We start from the raw sequence: 25,719 nt of genomic DNA, 5'->3' as shown, positions 1-25,719 counted from the left end.
TGCTACACTGTGCCCTTAGACTGTCACTTAATCTCCACGGTCTCTTCTGTAAACTTGGAGAGACGACTTCCAACCTTACAGAGTTGCCTGATGACCACAAGAAGTGCTCTGCACAATGGCAGAATTAAGCACACAGTGTTTATTAATGTTGTTAGGTAATGAAGCAACCATCTCACTAAGTAATCTTTTCATGTTTAGTTTCTGTTCAGACTAAGAACCTGCGCAAAATCCTGACGTCTATTCCCTGTGGAAGAGATGAAAGTACAAGAAAATCCAAAATGGCTCGGAAACCTATTACAGTGGTCCCCCCTCCCCCGCCCCACACTTTCCAAGATACATTCCAAGTTCCCCGGGGATGCTGGAAACCATGGACAATACCAAAACCTATATATACTGTTTTTTTCCCTATACATCCAAACTTATGATAAAGTTTAACTTATAAATTAGGCACAGAGAGATTAACAATAACTATAAAGTAGAATAATTATAACAATATACTATAATAAAAGGTGATATGGTCTTCCTCAAAACATACTGTACTCTTCTTTTGATGTGAGATGATAAAATGCCTATATGATGAGCTGAAGTGAGGTGAATGGTGAGGCACCGTGACAGTGTTCATCTAATACTAATCACGTGGCGATACATCAGAAGGAAGATCATCTGCTTCCAAACTGTGGGCAACTAAAACCATGGAAAATGAAACCACAGTCTCATACTAGAGCAGCCTAATAGCCACATTCTCTAAACGTGTATTTCTTCTGATGAAGGTACATAAAATGGAATATCTACCCCAACATGGTCATAGTCTAAAAGCAGCCAAACCAAATAGCATGACTAGTAATCACTCCTATGTCTATTTTTTATTATTTTTTTGGTGCACCATTTGATAGCAGTGTAACTATAGGATTAAAGGAGAACAAGTTTTGTCTGTCAGTTTACACTTTGGGAGGCTGCAGAATCCTAAACAAAGGTTTTTTTCTGGCTGTCGGGATCCTAAGGCTGATCCAAGGTCAGGACACAGCACCTGTGCAGGTCTAGATACTGTCAGTTTATGTATATTATGGATAGGAGGAAAGGGATGGCTTCTATAAGTCCCCTTTGGGGACTCTGGAATGATTCCCTGGGAACCCTCAATACACATGTGCATTCTGGTCAGCTGACTATTTCCAACCTCCTTCAGAAGACTACAGAGCCAAAGAGGTAAATCTCGTCCTCACATGAATAGGAAATCTTTTAATAGAATTTTTACTATGAATAAAATCAGGACTGAAAGAGTACAGGGTTCAGAGTAATTCCTGTTTCTATCCGATCAATTTTACATAATAGAAACCCACCAAAATTAGTAAGTTACATAGCTAGATTATACATCTAAAATATGTAATTTAATGTGCCTTTCCCCTCTCCATTTTCAAAGACATTATTTTGAAAACCTGTCTGGGTTTTACATGAAGTTCAGATGAAAAATAATTTTGTTCACCAAATATTTTACAGGGCTCAATACAACTGGCACAGTTTTGGTCCAAAATCAATGTTCTAAGAAACAGAATTAGGTGGGATTTAAAAAATCGACTGTTACTCTTAGTTGTTGAAGCAAAATGCACGAAGCATGAAGGCCAGAACAATCAATCCCTCATAAAGGTAGAAGCCGCGCCCCATACTGCTGGTCGCGGTGCTACTTAAGAGTTAAGTGAGGTCTGCATTGTTCCACCTGTTTTGATGCCCAACAGAACACATGAAGTACCGGAGCCTCAGACATGGGGTCTAGTTCTCCACGCAGTTGCAAAGCAACTCTCCTACTCCAACGGAATCAAAAGAAGTTTAGCAGATAAAACAGCCTCACTTAGAATGCTACACCAAAAGAAATTGCTTTTCAGGCTCAGACTGTCAAATAATCTAATGCTTCTTCCTGAAGCCACAACATTAGCATTAGACAATTTTTATTATCATATGCATACCCATGTCTGCACAGATTCACAAGGTAATTAATGTTACTTAAACAATAGTAGTAACAGTCCTTTTAAAGTTTTGGGGTAGAGGAGAAGCAGGAGCAAAGCCATAAAATAAAGCTATCTTTTCTGAAAATAAACATTAATGCTGCAGACAATTTTGATAATTTAAGCTAATTCCTAAGAAATTTGTTTGCTCAATTCTAGTGGTAATTATAAAATGATTATCATAACAAAAATACACATAATAAAAGTATAAGCAATTAGTCTTCTTAATAAGACATAGGTTCTTATTAAAACTTTCCATGCAATTTTCATTTGGCTCAGGTTTTCTAGAGAAAAGGAAATATTTTACCTCAAAAATTAAGCTGTACTGAAACAAACTGTTACTTATAAAGTATATATTTAAAAGAGAATTTTAAAGTTGTATGCTTAAGAGTAACCTACATTCCTAAAAGTTAACATATTCACCTTTAAAAAAGATAAATACTTCATGGGATCACTTGTTTGTGGAATTTAAAAAGAAAAGTTGAATTCACAGAAAGCAGAATGGTCGTTACTAGCGCTTAGGAGTGAGGAAAAATGGAGGCTGGTACAAACTTTCAGTTATAAAATGAATAAGGTCTGAGGACCTCTAACATGACTATAGTGGATTATACTGCATTGTGTAACTGAACTTTGTAAAGAAAGAAAAAGTAGAAGTTCTCACCAAATAAAGTAAATATGTGAGGTGATGGGTGTGTTAATTAACTTGATAGTGGAAATGAAATATACACTTTAAATATTTACCATTTTACTTGTCAATTATACCTCACAAAGCTTAAAAAATATTTAAAGTATTAATTTACAATCTTAAAAAAGGAATAAAGGCAAAAAAAATTCCATGTAAAGAATGAAATTCAAAATTTCTTTATCATCAACATGTGAAAAAAATCCTGACCATTAATATTGTCTAGGACAATATTTTTTTAAAAATTTAAAAGTAAAAATACTGTATGTCCACTATACTTCAATAATAAAACAAAAATTTAAGGCTAACTTAAAACAACTTATCTTCATTAAAAAAGTACTGAATTTGCTACAATTTCTTATTCTTAGTTTTCCTGCAACCAGAAATAAACACTATCTTTTTTTTTTTTTTAATAAACACTATCTTGAGGATGGCTCAGTAGACCATAAAAAAAGAACTCCTGGCTTATACAATCAATATTTATACACCTATGGTTAACTTTAAAAACCTCTGAAGTCACCTTGTTAATCTCAGGAAAGGTTGATATAGTCTGATTTTTCCCACTTGTTCACTCTAAACCACTGTTTGCTGAAAGCAAGAGTCAACACACTTTAAACAGTGAATATTTAGGCCTTGTGGGTCAAAAAGTGTTGCAAGTATTCAATTTGTTTTTGTGATATAAAAGCAGCCACAGGCAAAACATAAACAAATGGAATGATTGTGTTCCAATAAAACTTTATTTGCAAAATCAAGCTGCAGACTTAGTTTGTCAAGCCCTGGCCTAAAGAATAGGAACCTTTCAAATCTGGGACTGTTCAGAGACAATTCTTTCAAAGCTGAACTTTCAAGGCGTTTCAGAAAGGAAATAAGCAGTGATCATGTCAAGCTATGTTCTTGCTACATACCTGAGCTGGGGGTATGACAGTTGCAGGTAAGGGATTAGAAATCATTGGTCCAAAGATGTCAAGATCGTCATTCAGAGATGCCACTGTGGTTGTGTTCCCATTGGTCACTGGTGCCTCAGCAGGGCCATCTGAAAATAACATAAATTCATTCTAAAGTAGATTCTCTTAAATTACTTGGAACATGACATTATTTTTAAAATTAATATATGGTTAAAAAAACAGTTCAAAAGTTGACAAGATCTATGTTCCCCGTCTACCCCAGGTTCCTCTTTCCCAAAGAAACTATTTCCAGTTTTTTTTAATTCTCTCAAAAATATCCTTTACTCACCAGTTTCTATGTACAATACATCCAAACCTTGTTTTAACAAATGATATTACAGTATTCACATTATTCTGCATCCTGACGCTTCCTTATATGTCAGGCACTATTCTGAGTACATACATTAACTCATTTAATTCCCATAACCTTATGAGACAGCCACTACTTCTGAAATAATTGACTAAACTGGCATTTCATACCATGTTCTTAATAAATAAGAATGCCTATTTGTGTGTTATGGATGACAGCACTTCATATCATGTTTATCTATGCTGGAAATATATTTTGATGATTTAAAATGTTTGTAATGTTGAATTTTGAAGTTACAGTAAGGGGGGGGCATCTGGGTTGCTCAGTCGGTTAAGCGTCTGACTTCGGCTCAGGTCATAATCTCACGGTCCTTGGTTTGAACCCCACGTCGGGCTCTGTGCTGACAGCTCAGAGCCTGGAGGCTGCTTTGGATTCTGTGTCTTCCTCTCTCTCTGCCCCTCCCCTACTCGCACTCTGTCTCAATAAACATTAAAAAAATAAAGTCATAATAAGGGAAAAAACTGCACAGAAAAAAAACATATGCTGTGTAAACGATTTCTGCATGAAGTATCCATAAAACTTTGAAATAAACTCACTGTATTCTCAAGCATGGCCACGTTCAGTGACGGTAACACCAAGCTGTACCAGGAAGGGAACTCTGATAGAGTGACAACATCCTTTATCAGCTTCTTACTTAATCTACCATTCAAAAACTTTTTTTCAAAGTCTCTCCTTTTTACATTGATGCAGAATTTACAAAATGTAAGAGGTGGGACTTGGAGTGGGTGGGAGTAAAGAGAGTTTGCGAGCGCAGTCCAGGAACTGGGACATCTCACAGTCTACTGTGGCCACAACCAAGTACCCCTTAAGAGTGTCCCCACTCCAGTCTCTTGTGATGAGGGAGCAAAAGGCAAGCTGACAGGTCACAAACAACACTCCCCCCCACCCAACTAGCTGGGCTATGTGTGCTATTCCTGGGGCACTCCTGGCTGCCCAAGAAGAAAGGAATGGGGAAAAACAAATGTTTAACTGATAAAGATTATAGTCCTGCAAGACCTGAGTCTCCATCTATTTATGAATATCTTAGTACGTCACAAGAAAAAGGCAATTTTATCAATAGCCTAATCTCCAGAATTATAGACTTCATTTCTTGGGGCCCCAACATTACCCCTTCATTGTGGTGTGGGAAACAAAGACAGAAGGAAATGGCAGACAGACAGAACTATATTTCCTTGTAATCTGCAACCCACTGAGACAAATACTTCAGCCTGGCAGAGTAAAACATTTCTCCAGCAACTCCCTGCTGTCTTCATGCTAATGCTTTGCCAGGGGTTGTCAACCTTAGCTTGACAATAGCTAGGCCTCCACTACGCTGAGAGTCTTCTTTAGCAGATGGAAATCCCACTGGAAACTTCCCCCAGACTTTACTTCCTCTAACTCCCAAGTATATAACCAGTCTCTCCTCATGGTCCTCAGACAGCTCCTCCTGCCCACGCTCCTGTCCCTGTGCTTTAATAAAATCACCGTTTTGCACCAAAGACGTCTTCAAAAATTCTTTCTTGACCATCAGCTCTGGACCCCATGAACTGCACTGTCACCTCCCAAAACCCCATCATCTTGGGACTCAGGTCCTAATCAAGCTTCTATTTTAACAATTTACAATTTCTTTGATCTCTCTTTGCCTCAAAGGCAAATTACTCATCTTTGAAAATTTCTTCAACATTGAGTGAGCTGTCTTGCACAGAGCTGGTTTCAAATATTTGGCAAATCTAATGAAGGTCTACCACACAGTAGTACTAGGTATTTCTACCACAAACCACAGAAACTCACAGGTTTCTTTTCATTTTTTGAAACATAACTACAGAAACTGTTATATTTTATTTCCCAGTTTAAGCCTCACTGAATCACAAATTGTCATTAATTTCAGTAGATAAATGGGTCACAATGAAATAATATTTTACTTCTTAATTTCTAAAAGACTGTAAAGCCAACATAAGATTAGTTTGTAAGAGATCAACTGCAAATATTTTTTAATCATTTTCACGGATATCATATGATCAGAACCAAGAAATGTATGTTTATTATATATGTGTGTGTTGTATGTTCTGTCTCTTAAGCACTATGGACAATTTAAAGGTGAAGCAATAAAACAATCACACAGATAATACTAATTTATAATATACAGAATTTAAAGCTAAGATACAACTATGACCTAAAAATGCAAATATGACTCATGAAAGCTTTTTTTTTCCTTTTCACTTCTAACCACAAATGGCAACATTCATTTTGAAGTCAGGCCTCTTTAAAGAGATATTTCATGTCTTATAGTCCATTCCACATTCTATTACATCATGTAAATATGAACCAGAAACAAAATATTTTAAAAGGACAAGGTATTCTACATTAAAAACACAAAGGAACATCTTCTCTGTGGTATCTATAACACTTCAGTTAAGGAACTCAACAAGGGCGTGTGAGCCAGGGGTGCTGTCCCCCATGAGCTGCAGGGACAGGGACACAACCCCATCCAGCAGACGTGTAATTCCATCACAGGAATAAGGAAGCACTGTATTAGCAGAAAATAAAACTCTGTAACTATATATGTGTGATACACACACAGCTTAAATTCACAAACAGAAGCATGTCCTTTAGAACAAACAACAACCAGGAGGAACAAAGGTAAAAAAGCAAAAACCTGACAAGATGAGTATAAATATGTATTTCCAGTTTTTCAGTTAAAATTGTTTGCTTTTCAAGTAATAGTAATCACTAACAATTAGAACAAGTTTATGAAAAAAATACCTTAAGCTTGAAAAAATATCTCTTATTTTTTGGTAGAGAAGATATCCTGAATTGATTTTTACCACAGGGCATGTCAACCTACATGTGCCAGGGCACACTGTGTGAGAACCAAGAGGTTCACCTACTGCAGGCAAATGATCTGTATTCATTACTTTTATAAACTGTATATCTTTCAGAAATTTACATCTGTTTTAAGTAGTACATCATACTTCATTAAGAATATTAATTTATTTATATTTCAAACCTAAACCCTACTCAGAGTCTAAACTATAAAACAATATACAGCGTGTTATGTGGTATCTGAAGTCTCGTTTTACCCTTCACACCGTTGGGATCACATATGTAACTGACAAAAATAACAGCCAACACTTAGTCTAGTGCTTGTTTCATGTCACCCTACAAAAATACAAATACATCACATATGCGTATACTATTTTAGTCTGTATTAGTCTTTATAATGATGCTGTGAGAGGCACTATTAATTATCCTGATTTGCAGATGGTAAAACATTAAACTTGTCCACGGTCACAGAGCTAATGCAAAGCCATGGGTTATAATCTAAGTCAATTTTTATAATAATATCAATATATTCTTGTAAAAGATGCAAGTAATGCAAAAATGACTAACTAGAAGTTCACTACCATGGACGATGGTTAACAGCTGCACAATAATGTGAATAAGTGTACTTAATGCCACTAAATTGTATGTGTAAAACTGGCTGAAATGGTAAGTTATATGTTATGTGTATTTTATTACAATAAAAAAGTCCCTACATTTTCTATGCTTACAAACATATGCTTAAAACAATGTATATACAAAAGTTGTTTTCTTTACATAAAATTGTGTATGTGTGAGTGAGACTGAACTGTATTCTACATTGCATGAACTCAAAACAACTTACATATTTAATCCTTCACTACTGGGCATTTAGGTAGTTTCCAGACTTTCACCATTACAGAAGCAGTAAATACCTACAGTCCTTAATGTAAAGGCCTACACAGCTCATTTCCTTCACTGCAAGGTAACGTGACTTCATGGTCTACTACCGCTCTGTAAAGAGCTTCATTTTCTCATTCCATTAAAAATATATATACATTTAAAGTCTGACCTTTTGAAATATCCGAAAGGCATTCCACACCAACAACAAAGTGAGGCTCTCTCTTTGTAACCACCTACCACAGTGGAGCTACCATGGAAGTCAACTTGGGAATCCTTTAGGATGAGACAGAGGAAAGATCTGCTTAGGAATATAATCTTTATGGCCAGGATGCCATTTTCCAAGTGAATAAAGAAGATAAGTGTGTTAACTCAAAACTTAAGGAACTTTCTCTCCCAGGTCTGACCAAGGTTTCCTATCCAGTCTTGTGACGAACACAGTGACACTTCTCTGCCTTCACATCTACAACATACCTGTGTTCTTTTCTCTCTACCTCAGTCTCCTAATATGATAGATTTTACCCCCATCAGTTTTTGTTATTGTTGTTGTTACTACAAAAGCTAAGTATTCACAGAATTGTTGAAAAATCCTTAGCCTAAACAAAAACTTCTCAGCCTTGCACAATCAGTAAATACAAGTTCCCAAAGGGTTTTCCCAATGGATTTCAAAGTTTGCTAATTTGACTTACTATACTGTGTTTACCTTGCTAAACGCATTCTTTAAAAAGGATTGTTTCTTTATGAGGGTTGTTTTTTGTTTTTCAGTATTTAAAAAAGGACAGCTAAAGACTATTTGTCATATTAGCATCATTATAAACATCACATTTTTGATGTTTCTTTTAATGTCTATTTTTGAGGGTGGTGGTGGTGTGTGTGCTACTGCTTGCTCATGAATGGGGGAGGGGCAGAGAAAGAGGGAGACAGAAGATCCAAAGCAAACTCTGCTCTGAGAGCATAGCTGAATGGGGGGCTCAAACTCACCAAGATCATGACCTGAGCCAAATTTGGAGGCTTAACCTCTTAGGCCACCCAGGCGCCCCTTCCTGATGTCTTAAAAGAATGTTTATATATGTTGCCATTTTTGTCTCTGTGAGAGACAGGAAAGGCATCTCCTTCCATTATCTTCAGTTACAGAAACAAGGGCACAAACACCTTTTAAAAGACTTATTCAATGTCACTTCCCTAGTTAAGCAGCAAAATCTCCAGTAGAACAGTCTTCTGACCCCGAGGCTGGTGAGTTCTCTTTTCTTTAAACCACCTTTCATCAAAAGTCATGTAATTTCAACTGTACTTAATTATAAATAGGTCACATAAAATTCTGAAAATTAAAAGCCAACTTTTATATAGTTTATGAGTATTTGCATTAAGAAAAGCAGTGACATAAAAGGTTCAAAAACCATTCAGCATCACACGCACAGTCCTCTTCATCTCCCCACTCCACTGTCCTGCCAAGCCCAGTATCTTCTCAGTTTACAGGAAAGGATACAGGTGGATGTGGCCATCAATGAGCCAACTGGACTGAGGGAAGCGTGGGGTACAGTCAGCCCTGGGTCAACAGAGTATTCCCATATCACAGTGAGTACAATGAATCTTTTTGATCAAGCGTCCACTAACAGCACAGTCTTTGCTGACTGAAGAAAAGCTGAGAGGCCACAAAAGCAAAAAAGAAGTGGATGTCTGTGCAAACTAATCAGCATTCACCACAGACATGCACCTCAGAGTGAGTGTTGTGTTCCTTGCTCAGCCAGGAATGGGGGCGGGAGCAGCCGCCAGCGGGAGGAGGGAGAAGCCCCCTTTCATCAGTATGCAGAAACAGTCGTTGGTGGACAATAAAAATAATGGGAGATCCAGGGTACAAGAAAAGCCTAAGGCAAATGGGAAGAAATTTAGCTGGGGACAACATCATAAAAAATGATAATGAAGCACAAAGGACCCTTTGTAAAGGCAATGAGCAAACTGAAGAAATGAGGACAATGCAGTAAAATGAAGAAGGAATTTCAATCTTGAAGGCAAGGGATCAAGCCCACAGTTAGCTGCTGGTGGGTAACTATCTTCTTTCAACATTACCTTAAAGTTCCAAACCAGTGTTTTATCTGAAATCCGAGTTTGTAGATGACCGTTTTAAATTGCACAACTACAGAAAATGTTAAAATGTTCTGAGCTAAAAAGAAAAAAAGTTGTTAGAATCAGCGCTACATGTCCCATGAACATAAGGCATGCCCAGCATGCATTTCCTGGCCTGCTTTGCATCATGACATTGATAGATGCTTAGAAAGTAACATTTTGAATATGACAAAGCCATGAAGGCCAGGCTCTGTCATCTAGAAATCCTCAATATGGTGAATGAGACGGCTGATTCTATTAACTGTGGCTCTACCAGAACTCACATAACACCAATAACCCAAATGAGTAAAGGTAAAAAGAAAGAAAGAAAAAAGGCCGTATTTAGTGTCTTCTTTTTGGCTCATTCCAAGTACCTTTGAAGGACAATTTATAAATTAAAGGAAGTAAGAATATAACACTTTACATTTTAACACTAATATTTTAATTTAAATTCTACTGCCAGGTACTTTGCTTTTTATAAAGTATCTCAGTTTAATCATATCACCTTAAGAGATATTTACACACATTAGGCCTAGGATTTCAACAGAATTCTGGTGGTGCATCTATAAAACTCAACTGCGGTAACCAGTTTGAGAAGCTTTTTCTGGAGCCCCCACGCAGAAACAGGTGCCCTTTCCTCATCTAGGGTTAAAACAGTTTATGTGGCGGCTGCCCTATGTCCCTAATAAAAGTGACTGGAGGGCAGGGCTGGCTTTACTACCACTAGGGACACACACCATACTTGGCACGAGCTCCTTTTCTGAGGCAATTAATGACTCCTGAGTCCATAAGACCTATTTTGGTCCTGGGCCTACTGACTTTTCCACTTCAAATCCGGAGGCTACAAAAGTGGCAGCCTTCTCAAATACATCAGTATTTTTAGTTTTTAATGGCATTTGGATATACTGAGACTGACAGGCGACCCCAGTATGCTACAGGCCTCACCACTCTACCCTGGCACCATGTTCCCAGTCCAGGCCCCTTGTCCACTTCCTCCTGTCATCTCACCAGGAAGACATGATGGGGCCACCTCCTTAACTTGGGGCTTAACACAAAGCCCTATCCCAGGGGCTTCCTCTCTCCAGTTCACCAACAACAGTGAGGTTGGAATTCTCTCCTAAGTAGAAACATGTCCTCCAGAGTCACTCTGTCCATAGGCCAGGGCATCCCTGCCACCACAGCACCACACACCACCACTCACACACAGGCCCGTCTCCTCCACCGGCCGCCCAGTGAGCAGGAAGCACATGCTAGTCTCCTCACCTACAGATCTGTTCCACGTGTGCTAGCACGGCACCTGGCGGGTACTCCAAAGACGGCCTCCATAACACACTGGATCTTACCTGAAATAAATTTCCACAGGACAACAACAAACCCAACCTGAAACAACTTGTTTGTTCCTCCTCTGACCACCAGCAGCAAGCAATTAACCTCTGAGTTGAGGAAAATAAAATTTAAATCAAGAGTTTTAGCATTATTCCAGATTTCAAACTTAATTCTCACAACCAAGTCTCTTACGTAATCCCACTCTTCCCTCAGCAGTAATTCTCTTATCTTCCAGTTTGCAAATTGCAACCTCATCCCCAACTTGTACTAATTACACACACAGAAGCTGCATTTTCTGGTATTTACTAGAGTTCCATGAACTCTGCTCATGCTCAATAAATATTAATTAAATTCATCCTTTACTTGAATGTCAGATGTATTAGTTGGTCATAATCTATTTGCACAAATAATAAAAATATCAAAGAGCAACATGAGACTTTATGTATTACTAATCTAGTTTAAGGCAGATAAGAATATAAGTAAATGGATGTTATGTTTTTCATTACCGTTTTTGACTGAGTATGAACATTCAGCCTTGAGTACACCCTTGCTACAATGAAAACTGCCAAGTCTAATTCTTCATCAGTAACTACTGAGGCATCATTCTGAGGAGGAATGAATTTAAAGTGGAAATACACTGATTTTTAAAAAAGGCTGCTTCCATGAGATGCAGTAATGTTCCCCTTAATGGCAAAACTCCATTTCTTAAAGCTTTATAAATTTTCATGTTACTCAAAGAACCTTTTTTATTTTCTACACAAGAAACCATTTAAAGTTTTTCCTTAATAAAAGTGTTATTTGGAATTCCTTAGTATTAAAACACATGAATCGCTTTATGAAATGAAATAAACTCCCATATGTATTACTTTGTAAAATTCAAGTCACAAATGTCCATTTGAAGCATATTAAAATTTTCAAGCTTCAAATTGTTTTCAAATGCTTTTTTAAAAAAATTAGGTGCCTGAGACTTAAGTGGAGCTATTTATTTTTATTTTTTAGTTAATTTTCTTACTGCTAAAAAGGTGGTATTTAGGCTACTTTACTAAAATGACTGAAGGGGCCTCAAATGATGATCTTAACCCTGTTGCCCTATTTAGTGTCCCTCCATACTACACATCCCTGCAATCTGGCCAACTCTGGAGCAAGGGATGCTGCTATGAATGGGAACCACAATACTGTGCAGCAAGCCGTCCAGGGTCATCCATCTTTCAGGACACACACATCAATTTACAGCCATTGTCTGAGATTGCTGAGAAGTGCTTTAAGGAGTAAATGTTGTAGAAACGTTTAAAGAAATAAACATACACACGTATGTATGAATGTATATGTATACATATATATATATGTTTGTATCTATGTAAATTTAAAACCAAATTTTAGCAGGGCCTGGGTAGTTCAGTTGGCCAGTCAGTTAAGTATCCATCTCCTGATTTGGGCTCAAGTCCTGATCACATGGTCCATGGGTTCAAGCCCCTTATCTGGTTCTGGGCTGGCAGTGTGCAGCCTGCTTGGGATTGATTTTCTATCTCCCTTTGTCTCTGCCCTTCCCTGCACACACTCGGTCTCTCAAAAATAAATTTTAAAAACCCCAACAAATTGTATAGGATAAATTTCTTTCTAAATGTTTAAAAAATGGGGACAGACTAGACTTCTTTGAGGCCACCCAATTTCCTTAGTGCTTTTTAGGGAGCTGCAAATCTTCCCTCAGTCAAAGACCATGTTGTGTGACAAGGGTCTGCAGGAGTCCTAGTTGCACAGCGTAATCTGAGTCCCTCCTCTGCCATCCCCTTCAGAGGCCTGAGCTGTCTTTTACTCACCCCCCTGACCTGACAGACTACAGTCTCAGCACAGCCCTGCATGCGGTTACTGTGCTATATGCTTCACATTTATTTCTTCTTTTAGATTCCAGCCATCAACCACAGAGGGTGGTTTTTGTTTCCATTTCCCAGATGAAAACACTAGAGCCCACACAAACTACAGGTCACCACCTCTGAATCCAGGGCTCTTCTTCTGACACAATGCCACCAGCTATCAATATGACAAGGATCCAATATTTGTTTTGTGTGGCACAAGGTCACCTGGTAGTTTTTGAATTGTATTTTGTGTCGCAGTTCAACACAGTAATAGTTACAAACATGGGCCTGGCTCTGTAATCTACTAGCTATGTGACGTTGGGCACCTTACCATCTCTGTGCCTCAGTGTCTTCACCTGTTAAATGGAAATAATGATGGCTCACCAGTCTTAGGTGATTGACCTTTCACTTCTCCCCGGCACGGACTCAGGACTGCTTGCAAGGACCAGCTTATTGCCAGTTTTCTTACAGCAATATATTCATCTACCTACATTTTGTTTCCTCCACAGGTATGGTTACACAAAAATAAAACACTTGCTTCTTTTTGAAAGGGTAATATAATAGTTTACAATAGTTCCCTGAACATACTCTTCTGAGAAGAAGCAATACACGTTTTCATTAGGTTTATTTATTATTTTTAATATTTGTTTATTTTTGAGAGAGACAGAGTATAAGCCAGGGAGGGGCAGAGAGAGAAGGAGACAGAATCTGAAGACAGGCTCCGGGCTTTTGAGCTAGCTGTCAGCCCAGAGCCCAATGCGGGACTTGAACTCATGAACCGTGAGATCATGACCTGAGCTGAAGTTGGACGCTTAACCAACTGAGCCACCCAAGCGCCCCACCCCTAGGTTTAAAGCCATATCTGAAAAACCTAGCAGACTACAAAATTATTTAGGGTACTTATGCTAGAATATTCCTTTTCCCTGGAAAAAGGGGGTGTGTACACAACTGCACAAACATCCTCCTGATCTGGTCAATGCACAGTTCATAGGACACTGGTGGGTTTTCCAGGGCCACAGGTGCTACATTTGGCATTTAGTCAGCTCATTCCCAAATGTTTTATTTTACAGTATATGAACTTTGAAGAACAGAAATTTCCTCATAGGGATTTTCTACTTGAAAAGTAAGTAGAGTGCTTTTTTGTGGGGGTTTTATCCTTTAGTTGGTTTCTGTCCAAAAAATTTTTTTAGAAATAAAAACGTGAGAAAAGAAGTAATATATTCCTCTCTCTCATCATGTAAAACTGGAATGTATAAGTTACTAGAAAATTAAGTAGGGTGGGATGCCTGGATGACTTAGTTGATTGAGTGTCTGACAGTTGGTTTCAGCTCAGGTCATGATCTCATGGTTTGAGAGTTCAAGCCCTGCTGGGATCCGTTCTCTCTCCCTCTCTCTGCCCCTTCCCACTTTCTCTCTCTCTCTGCCAACCATCACTAGGAAAAAAAGAAAATTAAGAAGGTTATGTATTGATAACTACATCTAACTAGCACTGTCAACTCATTTACACTTGGCCATTGTGAAAAGTTAAAGCTTATATTTCCTGAAATACAAGCATGAGAGAAAACTTTAAAACTTGCCCAAAGCTGAATGTTCCTTTTCAGTTAAGAAAAACTGAGGGAACCTCTATCTATTCCTCTATACAGTTTGGCATTTAAAATCACTTAAAATAAAACTATGAAATGTTCAGGCAGAAACTTCTCCAGATTAAAATGAGCAAGCATAAGAATAATTTTATTTAACCAGTGAATATCTCCTGAGCTAGATTTTCATGACCAAGATCACATTGATTCTTTGCACGATGCCTTTTAGAGCAGCGAACCCAATCCTCTCAGACTCCATCTTCCATACTCCACCCCTGCCACTCGCCACTCTGACTGACAGGACTGGAGTCAAAGGCTCCGGGCAGGGAGGGGCCAGCTATGCTGCGAGCACACGCAGTACATGGACGACCACGAGACAGAAACCCTGTGGGAGGGCTTTCTACCTTTGGTGACAGAGTGAACTGAAACCTGTAAGGCCATGCTTAACACCAGCAATTTATGATTCTTCTCAAGCCTTTTGCTTAGAGCATTTGCTCAGCCTTGAGTGTTCTATTCTCAGATGGGGTTTTCTACAAAAACAGAAAAATGCAAAATGTGCTACTGGATGGAAGTATTAGTCTGGGGAGACTATCCAAACCAACTGCTAAGCAGTCTGTCCGTCTTTATCATGTAAAAACTAAGCAGTAATCCACAAAAAATGGAGCCCAGCATAACTGCTCAATTCCCAGCCCTAGAATAACTACACAGGTAGTGAATAACAGCACCCCCACATGGTCTAGAAACTGATTTCAATTCTCTTCTAACAGAGGAGGTACACATTCAAGTCAAGATGTGTCTGAGACTGGAGTCTGATTCGAGTCTAGAGAATTCAGGGATTTTCAGTCTGGCCCTTAGTGAAAAGGAACCTTAAGACACTAGGTAATTTCCAAGACTAGTGGGCAAGTAATAACCAAGTATCTGATCCCACTTCTGGTATTATAGAACTGAATAAATCATATTTGTATAGGCTTCAAACTTGAATACCTAAATATGAAGCAGTTCTTTAAAAAAATTTTTTTTAATGTTTATTATTTTGAGAGAGAGAGAAAGAGAGAGACAGAGTATAAGTGGGGGATGGGGAGTGAGAGGGAAAGACAGAATCCAAAGCAGGCTCCAGGCTCTGAGCTGTCAGCACATAGTTAGATGTGGGACTTGAACTCCCAGACTGTCAGATCACGACCTGAGCTAAAGCGGATGCTTAGCCGACTGAGTCACCCAGGCGCCCCAATATGAAGCAGCTCTTGCAGGTACTATCAAGAACATAAGGCAGAGGTCAGCAAACTACAGCCCACTGCCTATTTTTAAATATTTCTGAACACAGCCATGCTCAATTGCTTACATATGTGCTTATACCTACTTGCATATTAAAAATGTGCAAGTTAAGTGGTTACAGAGACCATACAGCTTACAAAGGCAAAATCTTTGGCACTTTTCATAAAAATTTTGCTGACCCTTGCTATAAAGCAGAAAGAGAGCATTTTATGTTTGACCTTGGAGTGGGGAGTAGATCAGGAAAGGTAAGCGGAAGAAAATAGGTTTAGCTTGAGACAGTAAGTTGAACAAAAGAACAAGGACTCACCAAAGTGTCATTCAAAAGGTATATCAAATTACTAAAAAAAATCTTAATGATTACCCTATTATGAGATTAGAAGTAATCCTGAATACAAACAGTAAACTTTAGGATCCATGGGCCCTCTGTGGCCATGTAACTAATTATGTGAGGGTTTTCTGTGTATTTTCTGCATATGCTTCAAGTTAATGCCTGTTCCAATCTCATTCACTTGGGCATATACTGTTATTTCTGCATGACCATAAGTCATACCTCAAGGCACCTGCTTCTACTCCCCACAACGTTTCAATTAACAAGGCAAACCAGAGTCCCATGAGGGGAGAGTGGCAGGCTTACCGCGGGCAGCAGAAAAATAGTCTGCTGCCCAAAGTAGATACCAATAATCAATACTGCTTTAGGATCACTGTGTTTTGAGCTGGAAGAGACTTTTGATTCTCTGTGGTCTAGACTTTCACAACCTCATCAAACGTCATGCTTAACAAGGCTTTAAAAAAAAAAGTCAGAAAATATTTATAAAAAGAACTTAAAAGATGTTGACAAACCAGCAAGATTGAAGAGGGGCACGTACTCTGGGCAGGACACCCACCGTTTTCTACTACTAAAAGCTCCATCAGCAAATATCCCTCTTTCTGACCCTATCTCCTATAGCTGCCACCTTTGGAACTTTTCCAGTATATAACCTTAAAGTATCAGTCACCAGCAAAATCCTCTACATATATCCTTAACAACGTCTTCAAACATTCCCTTCACCATCCTGCCCTAAATGAACCTTGGCTCTCCCCTAAAGACACTGTTTGGTGAAGCTCCCCACTGTTGAAAAGAGAGCTGTTTCAGGAAACCCACAGACCATGAGTGAGAGAAATAAATGTTAACTGATAGAAACCAAGGAGATTCTGGACTTGTTTGCTATGTGGCATGTGTAGCTATCATAGAAAGTGATACCAGAAGAGGGTTGCTGCCATCACCAAACCCCAAAATCTGTTACTAGCTTTGAGATTGGGTGGCAGAGGACAGGGAAACACTTATAGGATCTTGAAAAATGGAGACATGGTATGTGACAGTGCAACAGTTGGTAAGCAGTCCCCAGGAGTCACCGGGAAGATGGGAAACACATCAAATGAAGTCCTAGCAGAGATGCCCTAGTTGATCCACAGACCTGAGAGGAAGAAAAATAAATGCGTACTGACGAACGCTGCTGAGTTCTGGATGGTATTTACTATACAACAGTACTGCAGCCATAGTTGAGTATTTAAGGCCAGTCACCCCATTTGTCCACTAGATTCTACCAGCTATTCAAGACATTGCTACAGCAATTTTTCTTGTCCTGAACCAGCAGATTTTCCTGTCCTGTGGGTTTGTTCCCAAAGGTAAACATCCTATCATTTTAGTTGGTCAGCAAATCCTACTGGCTCCATCTTCAAAATATATCCAGAACCGGACTACTTCTTGTAACTTCCAATGCTACCACCTACTCTAAGCCGGCGTCATCTTTCACCTGTAGTACTCTAACAGTTTCCTTACTGGTCTCCCTACTTCAGCTTTGCCCTACTACAATGTATTCTTCAAAGTCTTAAATTAATGTATGTACATTTTTGCTGAAACATCTCCAATATATTTCCAGGACACTCAGAGTTAAAGCCACAGTCCTGTTACAATCTACCCCACATTCCTCTCCCCTGTCACTACCCTTCCCAGACATCATTTGCTCTGGCTACACAGTCACCCTTGCTGTCCCTGCACACGTCAAGTAAGCCACTACTGCACATGCTCTTCTCTCCTGCTGCAATGTTCCTGCCCCACACATCCAGACATCCACAACTCCTTCAGGTCCTTGCTCCAGTGAGACTCAGTGAGCACCCTCCATGCCCTGGCCACCCTACTTAAAATCGTTAACTACTCCAAAAGATCAGGTACTTTTACCAATTTCCTTTCCTAGTTATCTCCCTAGTGTCTACAATGGTGCCTAGAAACATAGGAGATACTTAGTAAATATTTGTTCAATCAGTGAATAAATCTGTAGGAGAAGGGTCGAATCTAGCTTATACTTTACATTTCTAAGTTATAAAGTAAACCAGGCATTTAGACTGGAAAGGAAATGCCATAGGGAAGACAAAGATGCATATAGTTTTAGTAAGATATTTTCTTACCTTGGAATTAAGTCTTTTTTTCTTTTCTCTCATTTACAGAAAATAAGATAAAATACAGAAATTATATGGACTAGAATTCAACATAATTATTTCAGAGCCCCTGGATTGAAGCCCTATTTTCAAAATTATAGTTATATATACTACTTACTTTCACCATCACAGAAAATTTTTACCTATCAGGACATATTTATTTGCACACTATACCAGTTTCCTAAGAAATGAGTAAAACACTCAACTGTAATTCTTAAAACAAAACAATTTACTCAATAAGAACAAAGCTCAAGTTTTGGAAAAGTAGCATATGAAGTTCAACACTAAGTATATTTCATTTTTTCCCTTTATTAATCTTTCTTCAAACTAAAAAAAATTTACATTAATCAGTGCTGATGGCTCAGATATTACTAAAAATAACCATTTATTTAAAGCTATTTTTTTAGGAAGAGAAGAAAGACATCAAAAGAGCTGACAGTATTTGTCGATAAGAACAGTATTAGCATTCCTTGAATGGAAGCCTGTTTATTTACCAGGCAGACAACATGTATCTGTTAGCCATAAGAATAAATATGACATTCAATTAAAATGAGCACTTCTTATTGTCATCAAATATATGAAATGAATGTATCCACTAGATCTAGGTATAAAGAGTATCGCTTCAGTTAACCAAAATTAAATTTTATTTTAAACCAGCATATATTATAATAAGGCCGCCTTATAATTATTATGCTAAGGGAATCTCCCCAACAAAACTAAATAGGAAGTGGGGGTGAGAGGCAGAGAGGAGAAAAAGAAATCTACTCTTTACTTTAAATGTTGAAATGTCAGTGTACTAAGCCTTTGAAGATTTCTTTGATATCCTTTTTTCCCTAAGGAACTCATTACTTGTGTTTCAGTGGAGACAGTGCTGACAGATACTAGCTCTCTTATTAAAGACTTCCTTCTTTGTGGGAACTGAACACACTAATCATACCATTTTCAACTTCAGTTAACAGGTGTCTTTTGGCATACCGATGATAAAGCTATTATATTCACTTCAAGTAAAGATTTCAATTATTTTGTAACTCTTAAGGTGACTTGTATCTTACTACTTACCAAGTCCTAAAAGATCAACAGTGGGCTCTGCAGCTTTTTTAGGGCTGGTGCTTTTTTTAGATTCCAACTGCTGATCTTCTTTCTTCTGAAGCTTTAAAATAAATAATCAGGTGTATTAAGTTTTCTTAAATAAACTGAACAAGCCTTTTAAGTCCCAATTAATTATGCATATTTTTGATATAGTGTAATAAAGTATATGAAGCATAGAGTAATGAAGCCCAGAGAATTTATTATTGTATAAAAAAACAGAAAGCATGATCAATGAGCCTGAAACCCCATATTAGGATCCCAAATAGTAAATATATACTCTCAATCTTAATGTAATTGTTCTTAATCCTTTGTATGATATTACACTTTCTTTTTAATTTTGTTTTTAATGTTTAGTTTTGAAAGAGAGACAGAGTATGAGTGGGGAAGAGTCAGAGAGAGAGAGGGAGAGGGAGAGGGAGAGAGGGAGGGAGAGGGAGACAGAGAATTCGAAGTAAGCTCCAGGCTCTGAGCTGTCAGCACAGAGTCAGATGCAGGGCTCGAACTAATGGACCACGAGACCTGAGCTGAATTAGACACCTAACCAACTGAGCCACCCAGGCACCCTGAAATTACACTTTGATTTTAAGAACTGCATTTCATATTATTTGCTAGCTACGGTTAATGTGCTTTGTTAACAGATGCTGGACAGGTCTCAGAACCTTCATAAGCACACTCTTCCTCCACACTGTCCACATGTGAGACACCTCTGTATCAAGAAAAGTCTGATGAAATATTACTGGATATGTTTTCTCCTGACTCTAAACTATCAGTTACATTTTAAATATAATGTTCTTTTAGTTCTCAGAAGCCCAAGTCACAGTTATACATTCTAAACTTTATCTTTCTCATTTACACAGAAATGTTGTGTAGAACAGAATGAAAAGATGTACCTACTAGATTTTCAACTCGAAAACCTTTTTCCACTTTTTTTTAGTGTAGATATAATTGACATACAATACTATATTATCTTTAGGTGCACAATATAAAATGATTCCATATTTGCATACATTGCTAAATGATCACCATAGTAAATGTAGTTAACATCCATCACCATACAGTTACAGAATTTTCTTTCTTAAGATGAAAACTTTTAAGACCTACTCTCTTAGCGACTTTCAAATATAAAATATAGTATTATTAACTATAGTTACGATGCCACACATTACACTCCTAGGCATTATTTATAACTGGAAGTTTGTACCCTTTAACCTCCTTCACCCACTTCGCCCACCTTCCACCTCTACCCTGCCTGCCTCTGGCAACCACCCATCTGTTCCAAGATCTGTTCCAAGATCTGATCCAGGATCTTGGTTTTTTGTTTTTGTTAGATTCTACATATAAGTGAGATCATACAACATGTGTCTTTCTCTGTCTGACTTACTACACTTAGCATAATGCCTTCAAGGCTAATCTAAGTTATCACAAATGGCAAGATTTCATTCTATCTTTTGGCTAAATAATATTCCACTAAATATATAGTCTACCTCTCTTAAACCAAGAAAAAAAAAACATTCACTCACATTAATTTCTCAAACTATCCCTATAAGATCATTTCTTCTGCCACTACCTGAAGAATTCATAACTTAATTGTTATATGAGTGCATTTTTGTTAGCTATACAGATATGTAACTTCTAAGAACATATATCTACCCTTGTTTTTAGTCACTACTGTCTCCTCAGAATTATTTGTATTTTTTACTTAATTAACCTACCATCCCAAGTATCAATTCTTTAATAACCTTCTCAAATACAAAATTATCATCCGATAACAATACACAATCCTCAGAATTTTAACATAATCCATTTAACATTCTGCTTTATTTTTCACTTCCAATATAGGTAAGACTTACCTTGTGTATAGCAAAGTAATCTAAAAGAAAGCAGTATATAGTAATCAAGGAGGCAACTCCTTCCAACTAAATACTTAGACTGCTGGAACTTCCTTCCTTTATTTTCTTCCTGGACTACTTGTATTGAGTGTATAAGCACTCAACTCAGCAAGAGAAGCTGAGGATTAAGTGGCCATAAAGCACTCAAACTTCAAATACTCCTGGGCAGGGTTCTAGCTGCTTCCTCCAGTAGGTTTCATTGATCTTCACTCATACCCCTGCCTGGAATACTTTAGATATTGAGATATATGTGTCTTATGCTTAGCAGGCACATAAAAATCTAATTCCTGATTTAACTTAAAATCAGAAAGCCTCAAAGTTGAAAATAAACTTAAATATCTGTCCAAACTCATTTACTTTTCAGATTAACTGAGGCTCCCATATTACATTGCCAAATAGAGAAAGAGTACTAACTAAAGCTTATTTTTTGTCCCTCAATTTAAAAATCTTTCTTTGATATATTTCACTGAAACTTCTTCCCTGCAAAGAAGTATGAAATAAACCTGTGAGGGATTCCTTCCTATTTACTTTTTGTATTCTAATAATGTGGAACTTTTTCAGGCCAAAAATAACTTCTTTTTCAGTTTAGAGTTATTTTCCCACCAAACTAGAACTACTTTTTAAAAGACTGCTAAAGATGGGGCACCTGGGTGGCTCAGTAGGTTAAGCATCTAACTTCAGCTCAGGTAATGATCTCACAGTTTTGTGAGTTTGAGCCCCACATCTGGCTCTCAGCTGCAGGGCAGAGCCCACTTTGGATCCTCTGTCTCCCTTTCTCTTTGCCTCTCCCATTCCCTCACTCTCTTAAAAAAGACATATTTTTTAAAAAGTTTTAAAAAATAACAAAAATTGCTGAATATGCAATTACTCATTATTTAGAAAGCAGGGAAAGGCCAAATCAAACAAACAAGAGATCCTCTGGCAATCCTGACTCCCATCTTCAAAACTACTGGAAAACGTTTGGAAAATATCTTTTCCTTCCAGATGTCACACATCTATACTATACATGTCCCAAGAATTTTCTTCTTTCTATTGCAATTGCATCATAATTTAAATGGGTGTTTATCAACCATCTCCACAGAAAACTGTAAATACTGAACATGTGTATATTTGTGCAGGGTAAAAAGAAACATAAAGGGAAGAATAAGGGGCATATCCTAAACACAGTTATTAAACTGTAGACATGGCCCACTACTGGGTTTTGAAACCAAATTTATTGATAACAATTGGGTTTTTTGGGGGGCATTTAAAAAGGCGAAATAGAAAGCAGAGTACACTGTACAAAGTAAAGGTAAGTATTCATGAATTGTTTTGCATATTTGTGAACACATGTGAACATACACAGCCTGGATCATAATGTAACACATATATCTTAACAGAATCATGGGCTGAGAAACACTGCTCTAAATAGTCTGTTCATTTGCTCCTATAAGTGGGCCAACCTGTTTAAGTGAGGAACGTCTATGCCCTAAACCTTACCAACTACTCCAAATAGAGGTGGTTATTCCAGATGGATGGATTTCAACCACTCTTATAGTGGGCATCTCACAGGTTGTCCCACAAGTTAAAAAGGCAAAAGGGTTGATCACTTTAAAAACTATCTTGTATCTCTTCATCTTCAAACCATGAACACACTGATATGTGGCAAAGATAATGAGATCACTCTTTTATATCCTCACAGTAATCCAAGTAGTGCCTTATATACATTAGTCAGACCTACAAAGACTGAATGCAGATGATGCTCTGTTCATAAATGTAATCTTAAGAAATTAACCTAATTTCTAAACTTTACAAAATGGGGGTGGGGTGCCTGGATGGCTCAGTCAGTTAAGCATCTGACTCCTGGTTTCAGCTCAGGTCATGATCTCACTGTTCGTGGGTTCAAGCCCCACATCAGGTTCCACACTGATGGTGAGAAGCCTGCTTGGGATTCTCTCTTTCTCTCTCTCTCTCTCTTTCTCTCTGCCCCTCCCCACTCATGCGTGCACTCTCTCTCTCACTCTCAAATACACTTAAAAAAATTAACCTAATTTTTAAAATTTTGAAACCTATTACGAGAAAATTCAAGGATACACCAAAGTACCAAACAACATAGGTAAGAAATCTTGAAATTCTAGCCAGAATAATCTTTAATCTTTCAGAGCTACATATCCATAAAATATATCAATTTTATATTCAGTGCCTTTGAGTGACTCTCTAAAAACAAATGAAAATTAATTCTCATTTATACTTACAATTGTTTTTATAGATCTTTGTGCAAAATGATAGAAATAATGCACTTAATTTCTTTGGATGAATTATAATATCTAAAAAATATAGACTTGAGGGATAAAAACATCTTTGCCTATATAGTGCTATTAATAGGGTTTTAAAAAACTCTAAAAAAATTCTCTAAAACAAAGAGTCAGTATTTAAAAAAAACACAAACTAAAAATATCTAGGTCTTGCATTTTATTCCATGATAATGTACACTGAAGCCCAAAACCATCAACAATTAATTGAGAGGCAGAGCCTATTTCAAAGCGGTCCTTCTTCTAGTGATTAAATCATGTCCACTACTATGGCTTCTTGACACTGCCATATTCTAAAAGCTGACAAGACACTCAGCTTTTGACTGAAAAGGAAGATTACAAAAGGGCTCAGACGCTGAACTAGGAAGAGAGTGTCAAAATAACAAATCTCCTTTCTTCACCATAAAGCATAATCTAGCACTTCAAAAATGAAACATTTAAAATCATCAAGAACAAATCTCAAGAAGTAAGATAGGAAGTTAGGAATGTTTTTTCCTTCTCTCTCATTACAATATCCTATTAACAAGGCAACGCGACACTTTTAGGTAGCCTGGGTCTGCCAAGAAGGGAGCAAAAGCATCTTGCGTTTATCCTAAAAACACCAACCTCATGGCCACTCTGAAGTCTTACTTGGTTTCTAGAGCAAAACATATTTTTTACTCTCTTTATATAAAAGAATTTGTATGTATGTGTATACATACACACACACACACACACACACACACACACACACACACACACATATATATATCTCACCAGATTAATGTTAGAAAAGAACTATAAGTGGATTGCCAAAATGTATTCCAGTTAAACATTTTGGTTAAGAAACAGGTGTATAATAGATTATGCCTTCCTGACAATCTCTTCTAAAATGAAAAAAATTTTTAAGAACATATCTAATTTCTTCCAGATTTACATATAACACTACTTATGCGAAACTTCATTTAACACTAAGTACTATTTATCAAATATTTTCAGGACACAAAGATAATAAACCTTAGACAAAAATATTAATATACAAATTTTAATGTCTTTTTGTTCTACAGCATACCAATTTTGTTGTATTTTGCAAAGAATTAACGAGATGATATTATTTAAGATATTTGAAATGTAGCTATCATGTAAATCATGTAATTTCTTGAAGCCAATTTTTTGAAGATTTAAGAATAAAAATGCTATTGGGGCGTCTGGGTAGCTCAGTTGGTTAAACATCCGCCTTCTGATTTTGGCTCAGGTCATTATTCCTGAGACAGAGCCCTGCCTCAGGCTCTGCACTGATAGCACAAAGCCTGCTTGGAATTCTCTCTCTTTTTCAAAATAAATAAACATTTTTTAAAATAATAAAAATGCTATTGTCTTGTTAGGATTTGAGGGCAAGGATATAATAAAGTGTGATAATAGTAAATCAAGACCTTGCTGACCATATTTTCCCTCATGTAACTATCACTGCTTTGTTTCACATTTACTTAGACATCTCAATCAGTACGTACGGAATCAATCCACTTTAAATTCTCCTGCTACTAAAAACATCACATATGGAATTTGCATTTTAATAAGTGAGAAATGGAGTCAACTGTCAATGAATAAAATTAGGCGATTTATAATTCATTAAACAAAATTTTCTAACAAGCAAGAATACTAGTCTACTTAGATAAAGAAACTGTAGAAGTTCCTTAGACTCATATTAAGCAGATGCCTCAATCAAATGAGATCAAAACCTTTATTAGCAGAGGCTTCACCAGCCTATCTTTTTATAACTTATAACACTACTCCACAGGTTAAAAATGCATTAAAAAAAACACTTAGTTTCCAACTCCTACTTTTACCACCCTTTTAAATAACAGAAATAACAGCTGAGCCCCTACTATGCTTTAGCTGACCAATACACTTATCTATTAATGTAGATAATAGCATTAATACATATTACAAGAATACAGAAGCCATATAATTTTCTAGGTTCTAAAGGTAATTAAAAACTTTTATTTAAAACTGACAACTCAAATTATGCCTTAACTAGTTTATCTATAATCAGTTTCCTTTTACATTTACAGAATCATACAACTAGAAGGGACATAAAATATATTATGTTCAACTCTCTCATCTTACAGTTAAGGATATTAAAGTGATATGATTTGTCCAAAGACTCCATAGTCACCAGAGTGGCAGGGGC

At 37.3% G+C, this 25,719-nt stretch overlaps 1 protein-coding gene across 1 annotated transcript in view; it reads right to left on the bottom strand.

The window, feature by feature from the left end:
* The window catches only part of SMAP1 (small ArfGAP 1), a 183,076-nt gene that overhangs the window by 5,499 nt on the left and 151,858 nt on the right, over positions 1–25,719 (bottom strand). The window contains exons 7-8 of the mRNA XM_029943467.1: positions 19,340–19,430; positions 3,585–3,712 (exon numbers count right to left, since the gene is read on the bottom strand). Of these exons, the coding sequence (XP_029799327.1) occupies positions 3,585–3,712; positions 19,340–19,430 (219 nt within the window). The remainder of the gene's footprint in view (positions 1–3,584; positions 3,713–19,339; positions 19,431–25,719) is intronic.

This window comes from Suricata suricatta, chromosome 7 (genome assembly GCF_006229205.1).
Source record: "Suricata suricatta isolate VVHF042 chromosome 7, meerkat_22Aug2017_6uvM2_HiC, whole genome shotgun sequence".
NCBI classification, from domain to species: domain Eukaryota; kingdom Metazoa; phylum Chordata; class Mammalia; order Carnivora; family Herpestidae; genus Suricata; species Suricata suricatta.
Note: the sequence above shows the minus strand (reverse complement) of the source record. Positions and strands in the feature narration are given on the sequence as shown.